At 51.4% G+C, this 24,221-nt stretch overlaps 2 protein-coding genes and 1 non-coding gene across 3 annotated transcripts; all 3 read left to right on the top strand.

Annotated features, from left to right (window-relative positions):
• Window positions 1–1,017: 1,017 nt before the first annotated feature.
• SLC29A2 (solute carrier family 29 member 2) lies at window positions 1,018–9,853 on the top strand. Its single transcript, XM_015103193.3, has 12 exons — window positions 1,018–1,256; window positions 1,524–1,605; window positions 3,379–3,539; window positions 3,803–3,942; window positions 4,317–4,451; window positions 5,061–5,158; window positions 5,363–5,447; window positions 6,452–6,588; window positions 6,855–6,960; window positions 7,063–7,148; window positions 7,892–8,091; window positions 8,773–9,853. The coding sequence occupies exons 1-12, from the start codon at window positions 1,228–1,230 to the stop codon at window positions 8,882–8,884; spliced, it is 1,371 nt and encodes a 456-aa protein (XP_014958679.2). The 5' UTR covers window positions 1,018–1,227; the 3' UTR covers window positions 8,885–9,853.
• A 1,685-nt stretch (window positions 9,854–11,538) lies between these two features.
• On the top strand, window positions 11,539–23,491 carry LOC132658361 (uncharacterized). The gene is made up of 4 exons (XM_060404188.1): window positions 11,539–11,626; window positions 16,753–17,133; window positions 18,421–18,536; window positions 18,746–23,491. Exons 1-4 carry the CDS (start codon window positions 11,539–11,541, stop codon window positions 19,274–19,276), a joined length of 1,116 nt encoding a protein of 371 aa, XP_060260171.1. The 3' UTR covers window positions 19,277–23,491.
• Window positions 15,176–15,279, top strand: LOC114110189 (U6 spliceosomal RNA). Its single transcript, XR_003586516.2, has one exon. It is a non-coding gene; the product is annotated as a U6 spliceosomal RNA (small nuclear RNA).
• Window positions 23,492–24,221: the final 730 nt, after the last annotated feature.

Below are 24,221 nucleotides of genomic sequence, written 5' to 3'. Positions count from 1 at the left end.
TGCGACCCCATGGACAGTAGCCCACCAGGCTCTGTCCATGGGGATTCTCCAGGAAAGAATACTGCAGTGGGTTGGCATTTCCCTCTCCAAGGGATCTTCCTGACCGAGGGATCGAACCTGTGTCGCTTATGTCTCCTGCATTGACGGGCAGATCTTTTATCATTAGCGCCACCTTGGAAGCCGGCACATGGGATCTTATTTCCCCGAAAAGCGATGGAACTCGCTTCCCCTGCAGAGGCTGCGGAGTCTTAACCACTGGACCACCAGCAAAGTCCCTAAAAGTAATTTTTCTTTTTTTAAGTAAGACTAGGGAGCGGGCCTGGACGCTCCTCTGGGTCTCCCTTTCCTCCGGAGCCACTCCTCCGAAGCTTAGCCACACCGCCACCAGGAAGCCCCTCTGGACGCCCCCGAGGGACTAGACCCTCCGCTGTGCGCCCCAAAGTCCCGGCGATTCCCCAGGCACCCGCTGCAGAAGAGCTCATCTGTCTGTGTTCCAGATCTGCCCGCGGGCTCTGCCAGCTCCGACACCTGGCCCTCCCCTCTGCCTCCCGGGGGGGACCCAGCTCAGTGCTGCCCGCCAGGACAGCCGGCGACAGACGGTCTCTCCGGCTTCCCCCGGGGCTGGCCGCGCTCGGGTTACCACCCAGTGGTCTTGCACGTTAGCGAGCGCTAGCACCGCCACGGCACCACCTCCGTCTTGCCGGAGCCTGGAGAACTTCGCGCCAGGTCAGCTCCACAGCACTCGGTTAGGCAGGGGGCCAGGTCGGGGCGGACACCCCTACTACCTCCCCCCACCCGCCCGCACGGGTCCGGGCCCGGCGCCCGCAGATTCGAGGGAATCTTCCCGGATCACAGCCTCTCGGGAGGCACGGGGAGCAGTGGAGTCCGGGGACCAGGAGGTCAGGCCGCGGGTGGGCTGGAGTCTGGAGTCCCTGGTCCTCGGGGGCCGGGAGGGGTGGGGCTCCCCACTGTCCCCGCCCCGGGGGGGCGGAGCCGAGGTCCGAGCCTGCGGTACTTGAGACCAGAAGAAACTGGCGTGGGGCTTCCTGCCCAGCTTCCGCCTTCCACTGCCCGGCCTCGGACCGTGGAAGACCCGACCCCGCTTCCCGTGTCCACCACCGGCCAGACCCAGCCTCCCGGGTCCCCGGCTTGGCCCACGGGCCCCGGGGCAGGTTCAGGTGCGGCGCCCGCCTCTTTCTCCCACTGGGCTCATCCTGCCAGGCGGCCATGGCGCGAGGAGACGCCCCGCGGGACAGGCAAGTTGGGGACCATGTACGGTGCGGCGTATGGGGATCCGGTGGTCGTGGGCAGCGCAGAGCCGCTCCGTTTGGGCTCTCTAAAGCGCAAAGAAGACCAGTTGGAACTACAATTCCCGTCAGCCCCCTGCCTCGGGTGCTTGAGCCTGGGTGATGGGGGTTGTAGTCCGCTCTCCGAGCGGCGTGGGGGGAGGGTGCTGGTCTGGGAGGCGGAGGGGCCGCCAGAGAGGGAAGTCCTCCGAGTGACCTTCTGTCTGATCCTCACAGCTACCACCTGGTCGGGATCAGCTTCTTTATCCTCGGGCTGGGCACCCTCCTCCCCTGGAACTTCTTCATCACAGCCATCCCGGTGAGACTCGTGGCTGGAGTGATAGATCCAAGGCCACAACCACCAGCCGTCCCTCCAGCGGCCTTTCCCCACCACGCTGCCTGTGAGAGTCAGTCTCTCGGTCGGTCCAACTCTTTGCGACGGCAATGGACTGGAGCCGCACTGGGCTCCTCTGTCCATGGGATTTCCTAGGGAATCCTCATTATGTCCCCTTTGTTGGCTGAAACAGAGGGCCGCAGAGAGGAGAGGACCCTCTCTCATGGCTAGGATCCACAAGCTTTCAGGAATGCCCAGATCCTAGCACAAGGCCACCAGGTCAGGAGATCCTGTGGAGCCAGCGAGGAGCTACCCACCCACCTCCCCTTTGTCATTATTCCTGGGCTGGTCACTCCAAAAGTGGTTATCCAAGCCTTTGATTTTCTTTGAAATAGCATAAATTACATTCATTCATCCAATGTACACCTAGAGTTCCTGGCACTGGGGTTATAGGAGGAACTATAGCTGAGGAAGATTGCATCCTCACCGAGCTTACATTATTTCAACGGAAGGCAGGAATCCAGGGCTGGTGTTCTCTTTGGTACGGGGTTATTCTTGTATATTAAAAGCAACAACTTTCCAGATGCCTCTTCAGTGCCTAGCTCTGTGCTGGGCCCTGGACACCCAAAGATGAACCAGCCCCTGGTCTTGAGAGCAAGATAGGTGCCAAGGAAATGTTGGTAATGTAACATGATATGTGCCATCCCAAGCTTGGAGCAGAGTCCAGTGGGTCCCCAGGGGAGAGAGCAATTCCTTCTGATTAATAATAAGGTGATCTGTAACTTGGGAGAAGGGTAGGTAAAGTATTTGTGTTGGGAATGTGAGTGGTCAGAGAGGGGAGGGCATCAGAGCCAGCAGCCTGGTGAAGGCAATGAGAGGCAGAGAGTGCCAACCTGTACAGAGAAAGGGCCAGAGCTTGGGGTGCCTGGAGCTTAGCAGGATGGAACAAGAAATGGGCCACAAAACAGAAACTAGTTCTGAAAGGCCCCAAATGCTGTTCCATAACCTTAGGGCTTTGCCCTGCAGGCCACAAGGAGCCATGGGTGGGGAGAGGGGCAGTTAAGCAGAGTTGTGGCAGGATGTCCCCACTCCAGTACTCTTGCCTGGAAAATCCCATGGATGGAGGAGCCTGATGGGCTGCAGTCCATGGGGTCGCTAAGAGTCAGGCACGACTGAGCGACTTCACTTTCACTTTTCACTTTCATGCATTGGAGAATGAAATGGCAACCCACTCCAGTGTTCTTGTCTGGAGAATCCCAGGGACGGGGGAGCCTGGTGGGCTGCCGTCTATGGGGTCACACAGAGTGGGACACGACTGAAGTGACTTAGCAGCAGCAGCAGCAGCAGTGGCAGGATGTGTGTTCCAGAGAGAAAGCAGTTGGTCAGCATCTGATCCAGAGCCTGGCTTGCGGTCGGAGCTCCATAAATACCCAGGAATCTAGAAATTGCTGCAGGAGTGGGGGTGGGGGCCGCGACCGACACCGGAGAGGAGGGGTGATCCAGAGATGCAGCACGGCCCAAGTTGGGGGCTCCTGGGCTTGGGCTCGGTCTCAGACTTCAGTTCAATTCCGTGCACGTTCATCGAGCTCCGACTAGGTGCCAGGTTCTGGGGACAGCGCAAGGACAGAGAGACAGTCCCGCAGAAGTTAACGGAGCGATCCCGGGCGTGGGAGGAGGCAGAGGAAGAAGGCTGGGGGGTTCCCGAGGGTAGGTAGGTTGTGGGGTAACCCTGTACCCTACCCCCTGGCCTCCTGGCAGTACTTCCAGGGGCGGCTGGCGGGGGCCAACAGCACCGCCGAGACCCTGGGCACCAACCACACGAGCCCCGCAGATACCTTCAACTTCAACAACTGGGTGACGCTGCTGTCGCAGCTGCCGCTGCTGCTCTTCACACTCCTCAACTCCTTCCTGTACCAGTGGTGAGAGCCCCGCCCCGGGGCTCAGCCCCAGGCCCGCCCCCTGGGTCCCGCCCCCTTTGCTGAGGCAGCTCCATCTGGGCCCCGGGCGGTGGGGGGCGCGGGGCGGGGCGGCGAGGGGGAAGCCCTCCCATCCTCCCTCCCCTCCCTCTGGGTCTTTCCCCCGGGCCCCCACTGTCCAGCGCTGGGATGAAACTCTTCGCCCTCCTTCCCTCGCCTGGCCCGAGCCCAGCGATGCCCACTCTGCCCCTCACGCTTCCAAACAGCATCCCTGAGATGGTGCGGATTCTGGGCAGCCTGCTGGTCATCCTGCTCCTCTTTACCCTGACGGCAGTGTTGGTCAAGGTGGACATGAGCCCCGGGCTGTTCTTCTCCATCACCATGGCCTCCGTCTGGTTCATCAACTGTGAGCACCTCGGCCCCTCCGCACCTCCCCACCCTGCCCCACCAGGACTTCAGCCGAGCCTCTTGTAGCTGAAAGGGCCCAAGGTATCGAAGGGAAGACAGAAGAAACATCACCCATATCCCCGAGGAGAAACCGAGGCCCAGAGGAGAGGAGAAGTCACTCGTCCCAGGCCCCGCAGTGACCTGAGAGCTGGTCTTCTGGCCCCCAGCCCCTCACACCCAGGGCTGCACCTCGGAAGAGGAATGCATGTGGGGTGTTACACCAGAGTGTCCAACCTAGTCCAGAGTCCCCTGTGCACCCAGCCGACACCCTCTCCAGGGAGCTTTTGGGGCCTACCTAGTTGAGCAGCTGCCCCCAATCCTGTCCTTCCACAGCCTTCGGTGCAGTTCTGCAAGGCAGCCTCTTCGGACAGCTGGGCACCATGCCTTCCAAGTACAGCACCCTCTTCCTCAGTGGCCAGGGCCTGGCCGGGATCTTCGCTGCCCTGGCCATGCTCATATCCATGGCCAGTGAGTAGATTTGGGTGGCAGTCTGGGATTCTGGGGAGCAGAGCGTGTGCTGAGGATGAGATGTTTTGGGCTGTGGTCGAGACAGAGGTGATGGGGTGATGGGGGAGCTGGGGATTGGGTGTGGGGCTCTTGAGTCCTACCATGAGAGAATGATGGGTGAGGACTGGGTTAACTTGGGGCCCAGGGCAGGATTCCTGAGGCCAGCACTCGCCTGTGGCAGTAGGTTGAGGTTGAGGGAAGGGGAGACAGGTGTGGGATTCAGATAGGCTTGGGTCTGAACTCCGGTTCCACTGTTCTCTAGCCAGGGGCATTGGATAAGGCACTTACCTGTGTTTGCTTCCCAATTTGAATGATTCTTACAGCTCCATACTCAGATTGTAAGAAGCGTGCATTTATAATGAGCACATAGTAAGTGCTCAACAAAAATGACAGAGTGAGCAATGTGAAGGGCCAGGCCAGGGCCCCCTGCACAAGGGTCCTGAGTGTCAGTGGGAGGAATGGAAGAGGCCGGGAGGTGAATCTGAGATGTGTGTACTGCGAAGTAGGACAAGCTCCCTGCGGGAGCTGGTGGACAGTCATCTCCCTTCTGCAGCTGAAGTCTCTGCACAGGTGGCGTGGATGCCCAGACGTCCGCCCTGGGGTACTTCATCACGCCCTGTGTGGGCACCATCATGTCCATCGTGTGCTACGTGAGCCTGCCCCACCTGGTGAGCTCAAGGCCCACTTCGGAGCATCACAGATACTGCCCTGAGTCTGAGGCCCTGAGAGAAGCCAAAGGAGGCAGAGGGGCCCAGTCCTGATCCCCAAAGGAGTCAGCCACTGGGGGACCCCAGCCTCTTAAGTCAGCAGGGTGGGGAGGGATCCAGGCACCTCAGCCCAAGCCAGGCAGGGACAACGCTTTCCTTCTGCAGAAGTTTGCCCGCTACTATCTGGCCAAGAAACCATCGAAGGCGCAAGGTCAGGAGCTGGAGACCAAAGCTGAGCTTCTCCAGTCTGGTGAGCCCGGGACCCTGCCGGGGAAATGGAAGAGCCAGGGGAGGCTGGAGCCATCTCCACCGGGAAGCGTTTCACCTCTGTCCCCAACTAGACCCCTCATCTCTAGGAGCCTCGAGTGAGCAGAGGCAGACGATCTTGAAGGGAAGTCAGTGAGATTGAAGTCATCCCTTCAATTGCCCTTTGGGCCTCAGTTTCCTCCTCCATAAAATGGGGAGGCAGCAGAGCTTCAGGCCTGCAGGTCCTAGATCCAGGTGTGTCTGAGTTTAAATCCTAGCTTCAAGACATCCAAGCTATGTGACCTCAGTCAAGTCACATAACCCCTCTGAGCCTCAGGGTTTTTTTTTGTTTTTGTTTTTTATAAAGCAGTGGTAGTGGAATAATCCCTCTAAGGTGCTTAACTGTGCCTGGTACATGTAGAAAGTGAAGTCGCTCAGTCGTGTCCGACTCTTTGCAACCCCGTGGACTGTGGCCCACCAGGCTCCTCTGTCCATGGGATTCTCCAGGCAAGAATACTGGAGTGGGTTGCCATTTCCTTCTCCAGGGGATCTTCCCGACCCAGGGATCGAACCCAGGTCTTCCGCATTGCAGGCAGACACTTTAACCTCTGAGCCACCAGGGAAGCATGTATGTACTTAAAAAACAGTGAAGGTGAAAGTGTTAGTTGCTCAGTTGTGTCTGACTCTTTGCAACACCATGGACTGTAGCCCACCAGGCTCCTCTGTCCATGGATTCTCCAGGCAAGAATACTGGAGAGGGTTGCCATTAGGGAAGACCCAGGGGATCTTCCAGACCCAGAGATTGAACCTGGGTCTCCTGCATTGCAGGCAGTTCTTTACCAACTGAGCCACCAGGGAAGCCTAATAAATAGTAGGTTGGCGTATTTCCATTAATTCTCTTGGCCTGCACCTGGGCTGGTGGAGGGTCACTTGTTTTAACTGCTTGGAATCTCCCCTCCTCCGGCCTGGTTGTCACAGGCATGACCCTGCTCTCTCCTCTTGCCCCAGATGAGAAGAATGGGATTCCCAACAGCCCCCAGAGGGCAGCCCTGACTCTGGATCTTGACCTTGAGAAGGAGACAGAGGTGGAACCAGAGGAACCCCAGAAGCCAGAAAAACCTTCAGTTTTCATTGTCCTCCGGAAGGTTTGGCTTGGATACAACCCCCAACCCTCATCCCTGGGGAAGAGAGAGCTGCTCTCTCCAGCCTACCCCAGAGACTCTTAGAATGGACTAAGACCTTAGTACTCAGCTTGTCCACCCCGAGGTGACAGGGTCATGGTGGGTCAGGGACACGCTGGGCCAGGCTCCAGTGTCCCGCTCCCAGGGCCAAGGCTTGGGTGGAGGGGTTGTGGCCGCATGTTGGGCTCCGAGTCTGGCTGCCCCCTCACACCCCTTCCTCTGGCTCCCAGATCTGGCTGACGGCGCTGTGCCTCGTGTTGGTCTTCACAGTCACCCTGTCCGTCTTCCCAGCCATCACAGCCATGGTGACCAGCTCCACCGGTCCTGGGAAGTGGAGTGAGTAGTGGGAAGCGGCAGAGGACAGGGCAATGAGGGTGGAGGGGAGAGAGGGGAGTGGGCAGCCTGGACCAGGATGAGCCCCCTCTGTCCCCCACCCAGGTCAGTTCTTCAACCCCATCTGCTGCTTCCTCCTCTTCAATGTCATGGACTGTCTGGGACGGAGCCTAACCTCTTACTTCCTGTGGGTGAGCATGTCTACTGGGGTGATTGGACATTTGGAGAAGCAGTCAAGGATCAGAGAGTGTGGAAGAGCGCAGAAGGGTGACTTCCCAACACTGACTGGCCCGGGTCTGGGTTTGGTAATGGAACAGACAGTTAGCACAGAGCACCAGCCCCTGGAGGCATGCAAGCCAGGGCTTGGACTAAATTCTCCTAAAGCAGAAGCCATGTCCAGTTGACCTCTGTCTCCAGCATCCAGCTGAGGGCCCAGCCCCTGGTACGTGGAAAGTGTTTACACAGAGGTTCCTGCGCCATGTGAGAGGTCAGGCAGGATTCCTAGTATTTGGATTGTTTTTTGCTACGATGCTGCTTCTTTCAATGAAATCTTCCAAGGACACACAACAAATATTGTAGATCAAAGAGGAGCTGCTCTGATTGTGTCTGGGTCCCCAGTTTCCAATCCCATCTGCCCCAAAGGGTTCTTTGGAACCCCCACGGGTGCTCAGCACAACCAACTTTGAAAACCAGAGACATTCTTCTAGTTCTGCCACTGAAAGAGCACAGACTGGCTCTCAGGAGAGGCAGAGGCTGGGCGCTTATGGGCGGGGTGGCCTTGGCCTTGCCCCTTGCTCTCCAGAGGTCCCTGTGCTGGGTCCTCCCTGGCTCACGCGGGGTAGGTTGGGGGAAGTGATAGTGGAATCTCTCAGGGGTGGCCCAGAGCAGAGGCGCTGCTCCCGGGGACCGCCCTCACCCCCGCCTTCCGCTGCAGCCTGACGAGGACAGCCGGCTGCTGCCCCTGCTGGTCTGCCTGCGCGTCCTGTTCGTGCCGCTCTTCATGCTGTGCCACGTGCCCGAGAGGTCCCGACTGCCCATCCTCTTCCCCCAGGACGCCTACTTCATCACCTTCATGCTGCTGTTCGCTGTCTCAAATGGTTACCTGGTGTCCCTCACCATGTGCCTGGCGCCCAGGTCCGGGGGATGGGAAGGCGAGGGGAGGGCTTGGGAGCGGGCAGGTGGGCTCACTCTTGAAGAGGGACAGCCGCCAAGAGTTCGGCTTCTGTCCAGCCCGGCCCGAGCTGTTTCTCCAGGCCTCACTGGTGCCCCGTCATCAGGCCAGGCCCTCACTGATGGACTGGCCCCAGGCCAGGAGCTGAGGAGCAGGGGACTCGTCTGGGAGGTTCCTACCTAGTAAGGCAGCCCAGGCTGATTCTGAGGCCTTGGCTCTGGTCCTCAGTTTCCCCCTCTGTGAGCAAGCAGGTTGCACTGTCATTCCTTAGGGCCCAGCTACTCTCCCACATTCTCAGTTGCAGGGGACCCAAGGTTGAGGTCACAAGCAGAGTTCCTGGGCTGCTTACCCTGGGGACAAGGGAGAGTAGAGAGGATAGGAAGACCAGGTAGGGGACATTTTGCCAAGAAGGAAGGCAGGGGCATCTGGACCCCAGGGGTATGAGAGACATCCGTGTCCAGTGGCCCCATTTTACAGATCAGGAAACTGGAGTCCAGAGGGAAGGGCCTCATTATAGTGGCCCGGAAGTTGGGCCAGCCCAGACTAGAAATCATCCGTCCTGTTGTTAGAGGGGCGGAGGGCATGGGGCTGGGTCCAAGGTGGGCCCCACATTTTTCTCAGAGCTCCTCTCCTGTGTGTTCCAGGAAGGTGCTGCCACAGGAGAGGGAGGTGACCGGCACCCTCATGACCTTCTTCCTGGCACTGGGGCTCTCTTGTGGCGCCTCCCTTTCCTTCCTCTTCAAGGCGCTGCTCTGAAGCGCTCCATCAAGGGCTCTCCCAGCGTGTCTCTTCAGAGCTGAGGCCCAGTGCTGGGGGAATGACGGGCCAGGCTCAAGCCTCCACCGGGCCGGGTGGGCGGGGGCCCTGTGGCCTGAGGGCTCCAGCAAGAGGTGGGCACAGCTCTCCTTCCAGGGCTGGCGGCCACTGGGAGTGCTGCTAGGAAGAATTCACCGCCTGCCATTCCAGCCCTCACCCAGGAGTGGAGCTGACGCACTGTCTGGATGCACATAAAACCTCACTGAAAGGGTGATCATCAGGGGAACGAGGGCCGAGGACCACAGCCCATCCTCACCGTCAGGACTGCGTTCATTAATCTCTACAAACCCACTGGCGAGTTGCCGGGACTCAGAGGCCACAGGTGGAGTCTTGCCAACCGTGTGGCTGGTGTGGACGCGGCCTGAGTCCGTGTGGGGGTGGGGGCCAGTCCAGGGCAGGACCTCCTCTTCTCTCCAGGCCTCAGCGACCCCTCGGTCGGGTCTCTCGGACTTCAGAACAGAGGAATCCAGGGAGGTTGAGGGGATGGGGGAGAATGAGTTAGGGATCTGAGGGATTTCAAAGGACCCTCCAGGCCTCAAACAGTGTCTAAGTCGCCAGCGCTCACTGTGTCCACTCCCCGGAACCCAGTTGGGCTGCATTTTACAGTTTGCAAAACTGTTCCGACCTTGCCTTTTCACTGAAGCCACGTTGAGGCCCTTGGAGGGAGGCTGGCAGGGACTGTGCCCCTCTCTGTACAGGTGAGGAAACCCAGTCCCGGGGGAATGACCAGTTCTTGGCAGAGCCAGAACCCAGTCCCCACCTGCCTGTAGGTGCTTTTCTTCCTGCCCTCTGCCTGCTTCCCTTTTCCTCAAGGGGTTCAAGGCAAAAGCCCTGAAGACTACACCGTTTTTTGCTTGTGTTTCCCTCAGACCCTGCTCCTGTGTCTAATAACAACCGTCTTCATTTGTACAGTGATCTCACTGAATCTTTATTTCCAAAGCGCTTTCGGTTCTGTTGACTTTGATGAGCTGGGTGAGGTGGGGATGATTGTACCCATTGGACAGATGGGATGACCGAGGCCCTGAGAAGGGAAGGGATTTGTGGGCATCCCTGGGCTGGGCCTTCCTGGCCACATGATGGCCAAGGGGTACTGGCTGGCAAGGAGCCCTGTGCTCCCAGACAGACTGCCTGGTTGCATGGGTAACTATGACTCTGTCCCCGCACCAGCATCCTCTGCCTCCCCAGGCTCCCGCCTTCTCAGAAATGGAGCCTCAGAGATACAGTCAGCCAGTTCTGCAGAGGGATAGAGGAAAAGCCTGCTTTGCCACACATCTGTGCCACCCTGCCCAGGGCAGGGAAGAGCAGAGTGTTTGAGATTACCAGCACGGACCTTTCTGCCCATCTGCCCTCCTGCCTCCCATGGCCACTCAATAAACAGCTGTTATATACCAGGTGATGAGTCAGTGCCAGGCCCTGCTCAGAAGCCAGAGGCTGTTTTGCAACCAAAGAGGAAAGTGAGGCAAGATAGGACCTTGGGGACCTCCCCAGTGGTCCAGTGGTTAAGAGTCCACCTTGCAATACAGGGGATGCTGGTTTAAATCCTGGTTGGGGAGCTAAGATCCCACATGCCCAAAGGCAACTAAGCTCATGCTGCAGCTAGAGAGCCTGAGTGTCACAGTGAAAGATCTGGCATGCCACAATGAAGATCCAGAGCAGCCACACACACACACCACACACACACACAAAAGATACGATCTTGGGAACTGAAAGACACAGGCCAACTCCAAGTGAGGATTCATTCCTTCGACCATTAGTCACTGTGCCAGGTTCTGGGTGGTCTGACAGCCCTGAAACAAAGGAGCTATGGCCCTGTTCCCAAGGCCATGGGAAATAGAATGTAACGTGTGATAGGGCTTGTGAGGACTCTGCAGAATGTGTAATATGAGATGCTAGAGGAGGGGGCCATTGATCTTACTGGAAAGTTCAGGCAGGCATCCCTGAGGAGGTGTCCCCTGAACTGCGCATTGAGGGATGAATATGAGTTCGCTGGGCTGAGTTGGGGGTGGGGGAGCAACCCAGACAGATGTGCCAGAAAATGCAAGGCATGGATGGATATGGAATATTCAGGGAACAGTGGGGACTTCTGGCAGCAGAGCAGGGGGTGTGGGGAGTCCTAGGGTGTGAGAGATGGGGAGGGGAGAGGATAAGGCTGGGGCAGTGGGCTGCAGACAAATGCTGAAGGGCCTTAGGGGTGAGGCCTAACCAGGGAATTAGAGAGAGGAGGAGACATAAAGGAGAAGAGGCAGCTCCCTCTACAGAAGCCATTTGACTTGGTGATTTAAGTGCATGTGCCCTGACCCAGAGTCCTGGGTTTGAAGTCAGGCTCTTTCCCAGCATGGGGAATAGGGATTCCTGAAGACTGGAGTCCTGGAGAAAGCGCTGGAGTACAGGTTGACATTTTCTAAATGGTAGCTGTAGTCCTGGGAATATTTTGTACAGACCACTAAGCCTAACTGTACCCTTTGGCTGGGACTGGTGGGAGCAGGACCCCAATAATTCCTAGGCCCCCTTCTCTTCTTCACCTTCAGGGACTATTGTCTGTTGTACTCAAAAGCTCCCTAGACCTGCCAAACCCAGCCATCCCAGGGAACCCAATGGTGCTGGTCCATGGCCACCTGGTGCAAGCCCAGGTGGGGCTGAGCAGTGGAGGATCGGTCCAGAAAGAGAACACCCACCCCTCAGGTGCCCTTATGATGTTACAACCTGGAATTCCTTCTTCCGGTCCTCCTCCCCGGTATACTCGGCCCAACTTTCTCGTCAGATCAGGATGCAGCTGGGTTTAATGTTAGAGACAAATACTTGAAAATTTTAAAAAAATAAAATAAAAGAGGACTTCTCTGGTGGCCCAGTGGCTAAGACTCTGTGCCCCCAATGCAGGGGACCTGGGTTTGATCCCTGGTCAGGAAACTAGATCCCACATGCTGCAACTAAATGCCTGTGTGCCGCAACTAGGACCCAGGGCAGTCAAATAAATAATAAAACCTACTTTTTAAAAAAGAAACAAATACTTGGGCTGAGGGGCTACCCTTGCTGGTCCCTCTGCTGATGCCCAGCACTACCCCCCTACCCAGCCACTGCCACCTCCCCAGCCTGACACAGCTCTGCCAACAGGCCCGGTTTCCCTTAGAAGCAGCCAGTGTCCACAAACAGTTGGAGAGGGCTCTAAGTGGCGGGCACTGAGACAGGCTCATGGAAGGACGCAAACATTGGAAGGCCAGTCTTTATCCTCAAGCTGCTCGCCTTTTCATGAGATGGACACTTCCTGGTTTGGTAAATGGATTTGGCTCTCCAATTAAAAGTCAGAGATTGGACTTTTAATGTGAAAAGCATTGGCCAGTGGTTGAGAATCAGCCTGCCAATGAAGGGGACACAGGTTAGATCCCTGGCCTAGGAAGATTCCACTTGCCATGGGGCAACTAAGCCCGTGGGCCACAACTACTGAAGCCCGAGCACCCAGAGGCTGTGCTCTGCAACAGGAGAAGCCACTACAATGAGAAGCCTGAGTAAACTAGAGAAAAGCCCACACAGCCAGAAATAAATCAATTTTATTAAAAAGGAGTCAGAGATTGTCGGAACGGATTTTTTAATGATTCAACTACATGCTTTCTACCACCTTAGAGTCAAAAACACAAACAGATTGAAAGTGAAAGGATGGAAAAAAGGTATTGTGTGCAAACGTAAACAAACGACAGTTCAGGTGGATATGCTAATATCAGAAAAACAAAAAGACTAATTCAAAAATCATTCAAGAGACAAAGAAGGATGTTATATATTTATGAAAGAGTAAGTCCACCAAGAAGATATAATAATTATATACATACCTAAAAACAAAGTCCTAAAAAATATGGAGCAAAAATTGACAAAATTGAAGGAGAAATAGACATTTATACAATAATAGAGACTTCAAGATTCCACTTTCAATAAAGGATAGAACAACTAGAGAGAAGATCAACAAGGAAACAGAGGACTTGAACACACATGAACCAAATAGGCCAAAGAGACCTATACACACAACACTTGACCTAAAAACAGCAGAATATACCTTCTTCCCAAGTGCACATGGAACGTTCCCCAGGAGAGATCATATATTAGGCCACAAAACAAAGCTGCGATAACTTTTAAAAGAGTAAAATCACACAAAGCATCTTTTCCACTCACAGTGGCACGAAACTAGAAACCAATAATAGGAAAACTGGAAAATTCACAAATACATGGAAATTAAACGACATTCCCCTAAACAACTAATCGGTTAAAAAAGAAATCAAAAGATAAGTTAGCAAATGCTTTGAGACAAATGTAAATGAAAACAACACACTAAATTTTACGGGATGCAGCAAGAGCCAGGCTGAGAGGAAACTTAGAGGTGTCAATGCCTACATTAAAAGGAGGAAGGAGCTCAGGCAAATTAAACCCAGAGCTAACAGAAGGAAGGAGATGCTAAAGATTAGAGAGGAGATGAACAAAATGGAGGACAGAAAAACAACAGAGAAAAATCAATGAAACCAAATGTTGGTTCTTCAACACAATCAATAAAATTGACACACTTTTGAGTTGTTTAAGAAAAAAAAGAGATTTTAAAATTACTAAAATCAGAAATGAAAGGGGTCATTACTATTGGTTGTACAAAAATAAAAAGCATTATAAGAGAATACTATGAATACTTGTAGGCCAACAAATGAGAAACCTAGATGAAATGGACTAGATGAAATTCTTAGAAACATACAAACTAGATGAAATTCCTAGAAATATACAAACTACCAAAAGTAACTCAAGAAGAAATACAAAATCTGGATGTATCTATATCAAGGCATGAGATTGAATCAGTAATCAAAAACCTCTCAGGAAATTTCAGGACCAGCGGACTTCACACACAAATTCTACCAATCATTTAAAGAATTAATACCAACCCTCAAACTCTTCCAAAAAATACAAGAGGAGAATACTTCCTAACTCTTTGTATGTGACCAGCATTACCCTGATGCCAAAGCTAAATAAAGATATCACAAGAAAAGAAAACTACAAACCAAAATCCGTTATAAATATAGGTGTAAAATTCCTCACAAAACACTAGTAGACTGAACCCAGCAACACAGTAAAGAATTATACACCATGACCAAGTGGGAGTTTTTCTAGAATGAAGGTGGTTCATTGGAATGAACCTAACTTTGGACCTGGATTGTTAGGTCCATGCATCAAGGTAAATTGGAAGTAGTCAACCAGGAGATGGCAAGAGTAAACATCAACATTTTAGGAATCAGTGAACTAAAATGGACTGGAATGGGTGAATTTAACTCTGATGACCATTATATCTACTATTGTGGGCAAGAATCCCTTAGAAGAAATGGAGTACCCTCATAGTCAACAAGAGTCCAAAACGCAGTACTTGGGTGCAATCTCAGAAATGACAGAACGATCTCTGTTCGTTTCCATGGCAAACCATTCAATATCACAGTAATCCAAGTCCATGCCCCAACCAGTAATGCTGAAGAAGCTGAACTTGAATGGTTCTATGAAGACCTACAAGACCTTTTAGAACTAACACCCCCAAAAGATGTCCTTTTCATTATAGGGGACTGGAATGAAAAAGTAGGAAGTCAAGAGATACCTGGAGTAACAGGCAAATTTGGCCTTGGCATACAGAACGAAGCAGGGGAAAGGTTAATAGAGTTCTGCCAAGAAAATGCACTGGTCATAGCAAACACCCTCATAGCAAACACCCAACAACACAAGAGAAGACTCTACACATGGACATCATCAGATGGTTAGTACCAAAATCAGATTGATTGTATTCTTTGCAGCAAAAGATGGAGAAGCTCTATACAGTCAGCAAAAACCAAGACCGGGAGCTGACTGTGGCTCAGATCATGAACTCCTTATTGCAAAATTCAAACTTAAATTGAAAAAAGTAGGGAAAACGACTAGACCATTCAGGCATGACCTAAATCAAATCCTTTATGATTATACAGTGGGAGTAACAAATAGATTCAAGGGATTAGATCTGATAGAGTGCCTGAAGAACTATGGACGGAGGTTCGTGACATTGTACAGGAGGCAGTGATTAAGACCATCCCCAAGAAAAAGAAATGGAAAAGGCAAAACAGTTGTCTGAGGAGGCCTTACAAATAGCTGAGAAAAGAAGAGAAGCTAAAGGCAAAGAAGAAAAGGAAAGATAAACCCATCTGAATGCAGAGTTCCAAAGAACAGCAAGGAGAAATAAGAAAGCCTTCCTCAGTGCTTGCTTCAGCAACACATATACTAAAATTGGAATGATACAGAGATTAGCATGACCCCTGAGCAAGGATGACACGCAAATTCGTGAAATGTTCCATTCAAGTTGATGTATGGCAAAAACCACCACATATTGTAAAGTAATTAGCCTCCAATTAAAATAAATTAATTAATTTTAAAAAAAAAGAAAAAAGAAAGCCTTCCCTCAGCGATCAATGCAAAGAAACAGAGGAAAACAATACAATGGGAAAGGCTAGAGATCTCCTCAAGAAAATTAGAGATACCAAGGGAACCTTTCATGCAAAGGTGGGCACAATAAAGAACAGAAAAAGCATGGATCTAACAGAAACAGAAGATATTAAGAAGAGGTGGCAAGAATACACAGAACTACACAAAAAAGATCTTAATTGTTAGGGACCAAACAACGGGCTCTAGGACCTGAGTCATGTTTACCAGAAAGAGACAGGACATGTGCTCATCCTGCCTGGCCAATCATGTAACGCCAGCTACTCCTGTAACTGAGACAAAGAACTGCCTGTATATAAGCCGCCATACTCCTTTGTTTGGGGTTCTTGTCGGATTCCACTGTGCTGGAAGAGACTTGGGCCCTAGCGTGCTAGAAATAAGCTCCCTTCTTGCCTTTGCATTACGGTGGTGGACTTGCTCTCTCGGTCGGTTCGGAGATACGGGCTCGGTGCATAACATTTGGGGGCTCGTCCGGGATCTCTGTCCCGCCAGGGAGGACAACTCTCCTGGTAGAAGGGAGTAACCTCGTTAGGAGATAAGAGCTCTGAGCACAGGTGCTAACGTTGCAGAAGCCCAGATTAAGTCCGGGGCCCAGTATCGTACTGGGGAGGCATCTAGATGTAAAGTGCAGAGGCAAGTCCGGCGTAAGGCCGAGGCCCGGTATCGTGCTGGGGAGGCAGCTGGCTCTGGTTACTGGATTAAGTCCGGTGTAAGGCCGAGGCCCGGTATCGTGCCGGGGAGGCGGCTGGCTCTGTGAACATCCTGCAGGTAAGATTGAGTGCACTGTCGGTGGCCACCTTGCGTTTGTTGTCTGTTTGTCTATTTGTGGTGTCTGTGCTGCTCTTTGTGTGCTCTGTTGGCTCCCAGTGTACTTTTCTGTGATCATGGGACAAACAACTTCTACTCCTTTATCTCTTATGATTAACCACTTCTCTGATTTTAAGTCTAGAGCACAGAATCTATCATTGCTGGTGAAGAAAAGCAAGTTAGTAACTTTTTGTTCTGCCGAGTGACCTGCTTTTGATGTCGGCTGGCCACAGGAAGGCACCTTCAGCCTGCCTACTATTTGAGCGGTCAGAGAAAAGGTGCTCGCTCGCCCCCTACCCTTCGGGGCACCCAGACCAAACTCCATACATTTTGGTCTGGCAGGACCTGGTGGAAAACCCCCCAGCCTGGCTAAAACCTTTTGTTTTTCAGCCCCTCACTTCCCTTCCCTCTTCAGGTACTAGTCGTTGAAGCATCCAAAGAGAAAGAAGACCAAAAAAAAGCGCAGCAACCGGGTGAAACCGGTATTCTAGGAATCCTCACTATACCCCAATTTACTTGACCTGGAGACCGAACTCTCCCCGCCCCCCTATGCGGATCCACTTCTGCCCCCGCAGGTTCCTCAGGTCTCTTCTGGAGGGACACAAAGGGACACCGAGCCTTCGGCCCCAGCCGGGGAAGGAGGCCCCACCCAAGGGACTCGGGAAAAAACCAGGGGCATCACCAATATGGCGAAAAAAAAAAAAAACCGGAAGGCCCTCCTCCACAGTCCAGGCATTTCCAGTTCAGGCGGGGCCTGCCCGAGCAGACGGAGAACGGACACACCAGTACTGGCCCTTTTCCACCAGTGATCTTTACAACTGGAAAACTCAGACCCACTGCGCAGCCTAACCTGATTGATGAGGGATTTCCCCTGACAAGGCCCTGCTGGGACTTCAAGCGCGCTAAAGGTATGGAGCGTCTCCGAGTGTACCTCCAGACTCTTATGGCCGGCCTTAGAGCGGCCGCCAGGAAGCCAACTTATTTGGCCAAAATAAATTCAGTGAGGCAGGAGCCAAATGAGAGCCCAGCAGCCTTCCTTGAAAGGATAATGAAAGCTTTTAGACAGTATGCCCCTATGGACCCACACGCAGATGAGTCACGAGCTGCAGTTATGTTAGCATTTGTAAATCAAGCAGCCCCCGATATTAAAAAAAAGTTACAAAAGATAGAGAGGTTAAGTGAACAATCCTTACAAGATCTAGTGAGGGCAGCCGAGAGGGTTTTTAATCATAGAGAGACCCCCAGAAGAGAGAGAGGACCGCATTAAAAGAGAAAAAAGAGAATTTAGAGCTGAAGAAAACCATAAAAATCAAAAAGAACTGGCCCAGATATTATTTGCTGGGGTTGAAAACAAAAACAGCTTCCAAAAAGGGAAAAAATTGGACTCAAAAACTGAAAAAAAAAAAAAAAAAAAAAAAACGACAAGGCGTAAGCCTGAGAAAAACCAATGTGCGTTTTGTAAAAAGTTTGGACATTGGAAAGATAAATGCCCCCAAAAAAAATCTAAAAGAGGGGCCCAAGAATCCCAAGAACGAGACTCCCTCTCCAGACAGTCATATCCTCTACGCAGGTGAGGATAGCGACTAGGGGGTCAGGGCTCGAAGCCCCTCCCCGAGTCCTGGGTAGCTATAAATGTGGAGGGGAAACCAGTTGGCTTCATGGTGGACACGGGAGCCCATATTCAGTCTTAAACCAAAAAGATGGACCCATGTCTAAAAAAAGTAGCTGGGTGCAGGGAGCAACCGGGACTAAACAATATGGATAGACTACAAAACGGCATGTGAACTTGGGGGCCCACCAGGTGACCCATTCTTTTCTGGTGATACCTGAGTGTCCAGCGCCCTTGTTGAGAAGGGATTTACTGTCTAAAGTGAATGCCCAAATTCATTTCGACCATGGACAAGTGTCGGTTCTAGATGGGACTGGGCATCCTCTTCAGGTCCTGTCTCTGGCATTAAAAGATGAATATAGACTCTACTTGCCAGAGGCCCCAGCGACAATAAGTCGTGAAGTACAGCCATGGGTTCAAAGATACCCTCAGGCCTGGGCTAAAACAGCAAGAATGGGACTGGCCAAACAGAGGCCCCCTATCATTGTGGAACTGAAAGCCAGTGCTTCCCCGGTGAGGGTACGGCAGTATCCCATGAGTCTAGAGGCTCAACAAGGAATTACTCCTCATATACAATGCCGCATAGACGCTGGGGTCCTGAAAAGGTGCCAGTCCCCATGGAACACTCCCCTGTTGCCTGTAAAAAAGCCTGGGGGAACTGATTTTAGACCGGTTCAAGATCTACGAGAAGTCAACAAACGGGTGAGTGATATTCATCCTACAGTTCCTAACCCTTATATACATTGCTAAGCAACTTGCCTCCAAACTACATTTGGTATACTATTTTAGATTTAAAAGATGCCTTTTTCAGTTTGCCTCTTGCCCCTGCAAGCCAAGAGATCTTTGCCTTTGAATGGCAGGAAGACGGTGGTCAGACCCCTGTGCAGCTGACATGGACTCGCTTACCACAGGGTTTCAAAAATTCGCCCACGTTATTTAATGAGGCCCTGGACGAAGACCTCCACGAGTATCGGGTTGAACACCCTACCATTGTTTTATTACAATATGTTGATGACCTTATGCTGGCAGCGGCTACAGAGAAAGAGTGCCAAGAGGCAACAGGTGACCTTCTCCAAACCTTGGGGACTTTAGGTTACAGGGCCAGTGCCAAAAAGGCCCAGATTGCCAAGCAAGAGGTTACATACCTCGGTTATAAGATAAAACAGGGCCAGAGGTGGCTAACACAGGCTATGAAAGAAACCATCCTCCAGATCCCTGAGCCGGCTAACCCTAGACAAGTGAGAGAATTTCTGGGAACTGTGGGATATTGCCAGTTATGGATCTTGGGGTTTGCAGAAAAGGTCAGGCCCCTATATGAAGGGACCAAAAAAAATAAGGACTGGAAATGGACTGAGCCAATGAAAGAGGCCTTCCAAGAGCTCAGGCGAGCCTTGCTAGAAGCTCCTGCCCTTGCCCTCCCTGATCCAATTATTTGTAGATGAAAAGCGGGAGATAGAAAAAGGGGTACTAACACAGAGATGGGACCACGGAAGCGACCTGTAGCTTACCTTTCCAAGAGACTGGACCCAGTGGCAGCTGGATGGCCACTTTGCCTCTGTATCATCACGGCCACCGCGCTCTTAGTCCACGATGCTGATAAACTGACTTATGGACAGAGACTCTTGGTCTACACTCTTCATGCCATAGAGAGAGTTTTAAAGCAACCCCCAGGTAAATGCATTTCTAATGCCCGCTTGATGCACTACCAGGCCTTGCTACTTGACACCCCATGGATTCATTTCCAAACGCCCTGCACTCTAAATCTGGCCACTCTTTTGCCCAATCTGGAGAAAAATAGCCCCCTCCATGATTGTGAAGAGATACTGGCCGGGGTAACAACAATACAAAAGGACTTAACCGATACTCCACTGGATAACAGTGAGCTAAAATGGTTCACAGATGGCAGCAGTTATGTAAAAGATGGACAGAGACGGGTGGGAGCCGCAGTAGTAGATGACTCTGGACAGACGATATGGGCAGAGGCCCTTCCCCCGGATACCTCAGCACAAAAGGCAGAGTTAATTGCCCTGATTCAAGCATTAGAGAGAGCCAAAAGAAAAAAAATAACTATTTCCACTGACAGTCGCTATGCTTTTGGCACGGTACACATCCAGGGCCCAATATATCGGGAACGGGGGTTTTTGACAGCTGAAAAAAAAAATTAAAAATTTGCCTGAAATCCATAGACTTTTAGAGGCTGTACAGATGCCTCGGGCTGTGTCAATAGTACACGTACCTGGACATCAGAAGGGTGACAGCCCTACGGCACGAGGGAATCGTGCCGCAGACCTGGCAGCTCAAAAAGTAGCTGATGAAGATTTCATCACCCCTGTGTTGGCGATCGGACTTCCACCTCCAGGTATGGGAACTCTGCCCCCAACCCTTGAGTATTCATCCACAGACCTTGCTTACACCAACCTTCAAAAAGGTGAAGATGGATGGTACCGAGACTCAGACGGCTACTTGATACTCCCTGCTCAGTTGGGACGGCAACTATGTGAACATTTACACTTGTCTACTCATCTGGGAAAAAAGAAAACTCTGATGCTCTTTCAAACTGCGCGCCTGCGATCTCCCCGGCACCAGACAACTGTAAAGAACATAGTGCATGCTTGTAAGGCGTGTCAACAGATGAGGCCAGGAAAAGGACAACATGCAGGACTGAGGTATTGGGGAGAAGGACCAGGGCAACGCTGGGAAATAGATTTCACCGAGGTAACCCAGGCAAGTATGGTTACCGGTACTTGTTAGTGTTGGTGGATACCTTCTCAGGGTGGGTGGAGGCTTTTCCTACAAAGGGAGAAACCACGATGATAGTGGCGAAAAAGATTTAAAAAAAATAGTTCCCAGGTTTGGCCTGCCGGTGACCATCGGCTCTGATAATGGACCTGCTTTTGTGAGTCAAATAGTTCAGAGCCTTGCCCTAGCCCTGGGGACTAAATGGAAGTTACATTGTAAATACAGTCCACAGAGCTCAGGGCAAGTAAAAAGAATAATTCAGACCCTAAAAAAAAACTTTAAATTGGCTATAGAGATTGGCGGGAACTGGGTGACCCTCCTTCCTTTCGCCCTCTTCCGTGCAGGTAATACTCCTTATCAACTTAATCTGACCCCAGTTAAAATTCTGTATGGGAGACCTCCCGCTGTATGTCCAATATTTGAAGAAAAAAACTACCGCTTCCCACATTGGGACAATTCCAAGAGGCCTTGATGGCCTTAAGCAAGGTGCACTCTCGTGTCTGGAAACTGCTCCGGAAAATACATGTGGGTCAAAATAAGGGAACTATTCCCTCACATGACATAGGCCCAGGAGATTGGGTATGGGTCAAAAGGCACCAAACCAAGGCACTAGAACCCAAATGAAAGAGTCCTTATGTTGCTCTTCTTAACCACCCCAACTGCCCTAAAGGTCGACGGTATCGGGCCTTGGGTGCATTGCAACCACGTACGCCCAGCTACTTCAGCAGAGCAGGAAGACGCTAAAAAAGAATGGAAAACGTCTCTGCACCCGTCCAACCCCCTGAGGCTGAAGCTCCAGCGTCGTCGACAGGACCAAGACAACTCGTGTGGACCATCTTATGGATGACCATGTTACTCTGCTCTGAAGCTGCCAGCGTGAACCCGCACCAACCTGTCAGAATCACCTGGAAACTGAAAAATGGACTAACACGTGAGATGCTTAACTCCACCACCACAATACATCCACCAAATACCTGGTGGCCAGACTTATACTTTGACCTTAAGCCGGTGGTAAATGTACCCTGGAAGAGGGGCAAGCTCCAGAATCATGCATTCTGGGCATGTCCAGGTGCGCCCAGGCATAACTGGAAGAGCTGTGGGGGGGATACAGGACTCTTATGGTAAATCTTGGGACTGCGTAACTTCCAATGATGGGTCGGAGACTCCAGGGTATAGACGGTGGGATGTAGGAAATCGGGACTTGCTTAACTTCTCATTTGTAGGACCCGTACCTCCATACTCCGATTGAGAAAAGGATCATAACTTTGCCCAGGTAAAAATAAGGTTTAACATTGACAAAGCGAAAAAAAAAAAGGCCTGGGTCAACGGGATATCATGGGGGCTTCAGACCAGAACTGACGGGTTCCCATACCGGGAGTATTATAATGAGATCATTGTTGTGAGTCAAGTTTTAGAACTGGTACAAATGTATAGCATCGGTCCAAACCCCGTTGAACAGGTCCATGCAACTATCTACCCGACAAACTCCCTACCTACATCCCAGGGACCAACAAAAGACCCAGAGGCGGGCCCCCTTACTAAACTCGGACAAACAGATCCACTATGAAAATTAGTAAAGGCAGCTTATGCTACCTTAAATCAAACCCATCCTGAGGCAACTAAATCCTGTTGGTTATGTTACAACTTAATTCCCCCTTATTACGAGGCAGTAGGCCTCAACGCCTCTTAAGACCTGGCCAACGGCACCGATCCTCCTCAGTGTCAATGGGGAGACCGAAAAGTAGGCCTTACAATGAGAGAGGTATGGAAAAAAGGGTTATGTATGGGCAAGGTATTATCAGAGAGGTCTCCACTGTGTGCGCATGTCGTTGAGCCTACAGACTTGCCCATAGCCAGGTGGCTAATACCATGGATGGGAGGATGGTGGGTCTGTTCACACACGGGGCTGACTCCATGCTTACACAGCTCAATCTTTGATCCCAAAGAAGAATTCTGTGTTATGGTAGCAGTCGTGCCAAAGATTCTGTACCGACCAGAGGAAACAATATATGATTACTGGGCCCCAAAATTGACCCTAAATCCTCAAGAAAGAACTTACAAAGTCAAGAGGGAACCTCTTACTGCCATAACCATAGCAACTATGTTTGGTCTTGAAATAGCCTGGGCCGGAACAGGAATAACAGCTTTGTCCCTGCAAAGCCAAGGATTTAACTCCCTGAGAGCGGCCATAGATGAGGACATCACCCGTATAGAGCAATCTATTAGTCATTTAGAATCGTCTTTAACTTTCCTATCTAAAGTAGTTCTGCAAAACAGAAGAGGATTAGATCTGCTCTTTCTGCAACAGGGGGGACTCTGTGCTGCCCTAGGAAAAGAGCGTTGTTTTTATGCTGATCACACAAAAATAGTTAGAAAATCTATGGCCAAAGTAAGAGAGGGACTAGCCCAACGTAAACGAAAACATGAGGCTCAACAAAGATGGTTTGAGTCTTGGTTTCAACAATCCCCTTGGTTGACCACCCTAATCTCCACCTTGCTGGGACCCCTGCTAGTACTTCTACTGATGCTTACCTTTGGCCCATGTATTATCAATAGACTTGTAGCCTTTGTAAAAAAACGCATAAATACAGTACAGCTGTTTGTGCTTCGGCAACAATATCAAACTGTGTCCCAGGACCAAGAGAAAGATTCCTCTATATGATCTAAGGACAGAGGGGAATGTTAGGGACCAAACGACGGGCTCTAGGACCTGAGTCACGTTTACCAGAAAGAGACAGGACATGTGCTCATCCTGCCTGGCCAATCATGTAACACCAGCTACTCCTGTAACTGAGACAAAGAACTGCCTGTATATAAGCCGCCATACTCCTTTGTTTGGGGCTCTTGTCGGATTCCACTGTGCTGGATGAGACTTGGGCCCTAGCGTGCTAGAAATAAACTCCCTTCTTGCCTTTGCATTACTGTGGTGGACTTGCTCTCTCAGTCGGTTCGGAGATACGGGCTCGGTGCATAACATTAATGACCCAGATAAACACGATGGTGTGATCACTGGCCTAGAGCCAGACATCCTGGAATGCGAAGTCAAGTGGCCTTGGGAAGCATCACTATGAACAAAGCTAGCAGAGGTGATGGAATTTAAGCTGAGCTATTTCAAATCCTAAAAGATGATGCTATTAAAGTGCTGGCATACTCAATATGTCAGCAAATTTGGAAAACTCAGCAGTGGCCACAGGACTGGAAAAGATCAGTTTTCATTCCAATCCCAAAGAAAACCAATACCAAAGAATGTTCAAACTACCACACAATTATACTCATCTCACACGCTACCAAAGTGATGCTCAAAATTCTCCAAGCTAGGCTTCAATAGTACATGAACCAAGAACTTCCAGATGTTCAAGCTGGATTTAGAAAAGGCAGAGGAACCAGAGATCAAATTGCCAATATGTATTGGATCATCGAAAAAGTAAGAGAGTTCCATCTACTTCTGCATTATTGACTATGCCAAAGCCTCTGACTGTGTGGATCACAATAAACTGTGGAAAATTCTGAAAGAGATGGGAATACCAGACCTCCTTACCTGCCTCCAGAGAAATCTGTATGCAGGTCAAGAAGCCACAGTTAGAACTGGACATGGAACAACATACTGGTTCCAAATCGGGAAAAGAGTATGTCAAGGCTGTATATTGT

The sequence above is a fragment of the Ovis aries genome, chromosome 21, assembly GCF_016772045.2.
Source record: "Ovis aries strain OAR_USU_Benz2616 breed Rambouillet chromosome 21, ARS-UI_Ramb_v3.0, whole genome shotgun sequence".
Classification (NCBI taxonomy): domain Eukaryota; kingdom Metazoa; phylum Chordata; class Mammalia; order Artiodactyla; family Bovidae; genus Ovis; species Ovis aries.
The sequence above is the reverse complement of the archived record's forward strand: the minus strand, read 5'-3'. Positions and strand labels throughout refer to the sequence as shown.

Coding starts and splice junctions, on each gene's coding strand:
- SLC29A2 (XM_015103193.3), top strand. CDS start 1,228: ATGGCGCGAGGAGACGCCCCGCGGGACAG. Junction 3,540..3,802: donor AACTCCTTCCTGTACCAGTG/GTGAGAGCCCCG, acceptor GCTTCCAAACAG/CATCCCTGAGATGGTGCGGA. Junction 8,092..8,772: donor ACCATGTGCCTGGCGCCCAG/GTCCGGGGGATG, acceptor TGTGTGTTCCAG/GAAGGTGCTGCCACAGGAGA.
- LOC132658361 (XM_060404188.1), top strand. CDS start 11,539: ATGGTGCTGGTCCATGGCCACCTGGTGCAAGCCCAGGTGGGGCTGAGC. Junction 11,627..16,752: donor AGAGAACACCCACCCCTCAG/GTGCCCTTATGA, acceptor CTTGACCTGGAG/ACCGAACTCTCCCCGCCCCC. Junction 17,134..18,420: donor GGACTTCAAGCGCGCTAAAG/GTATGGAGCGTC, acceptor AATGCCGCATAG/ACGCTGGGGTCCTGAAAAGG.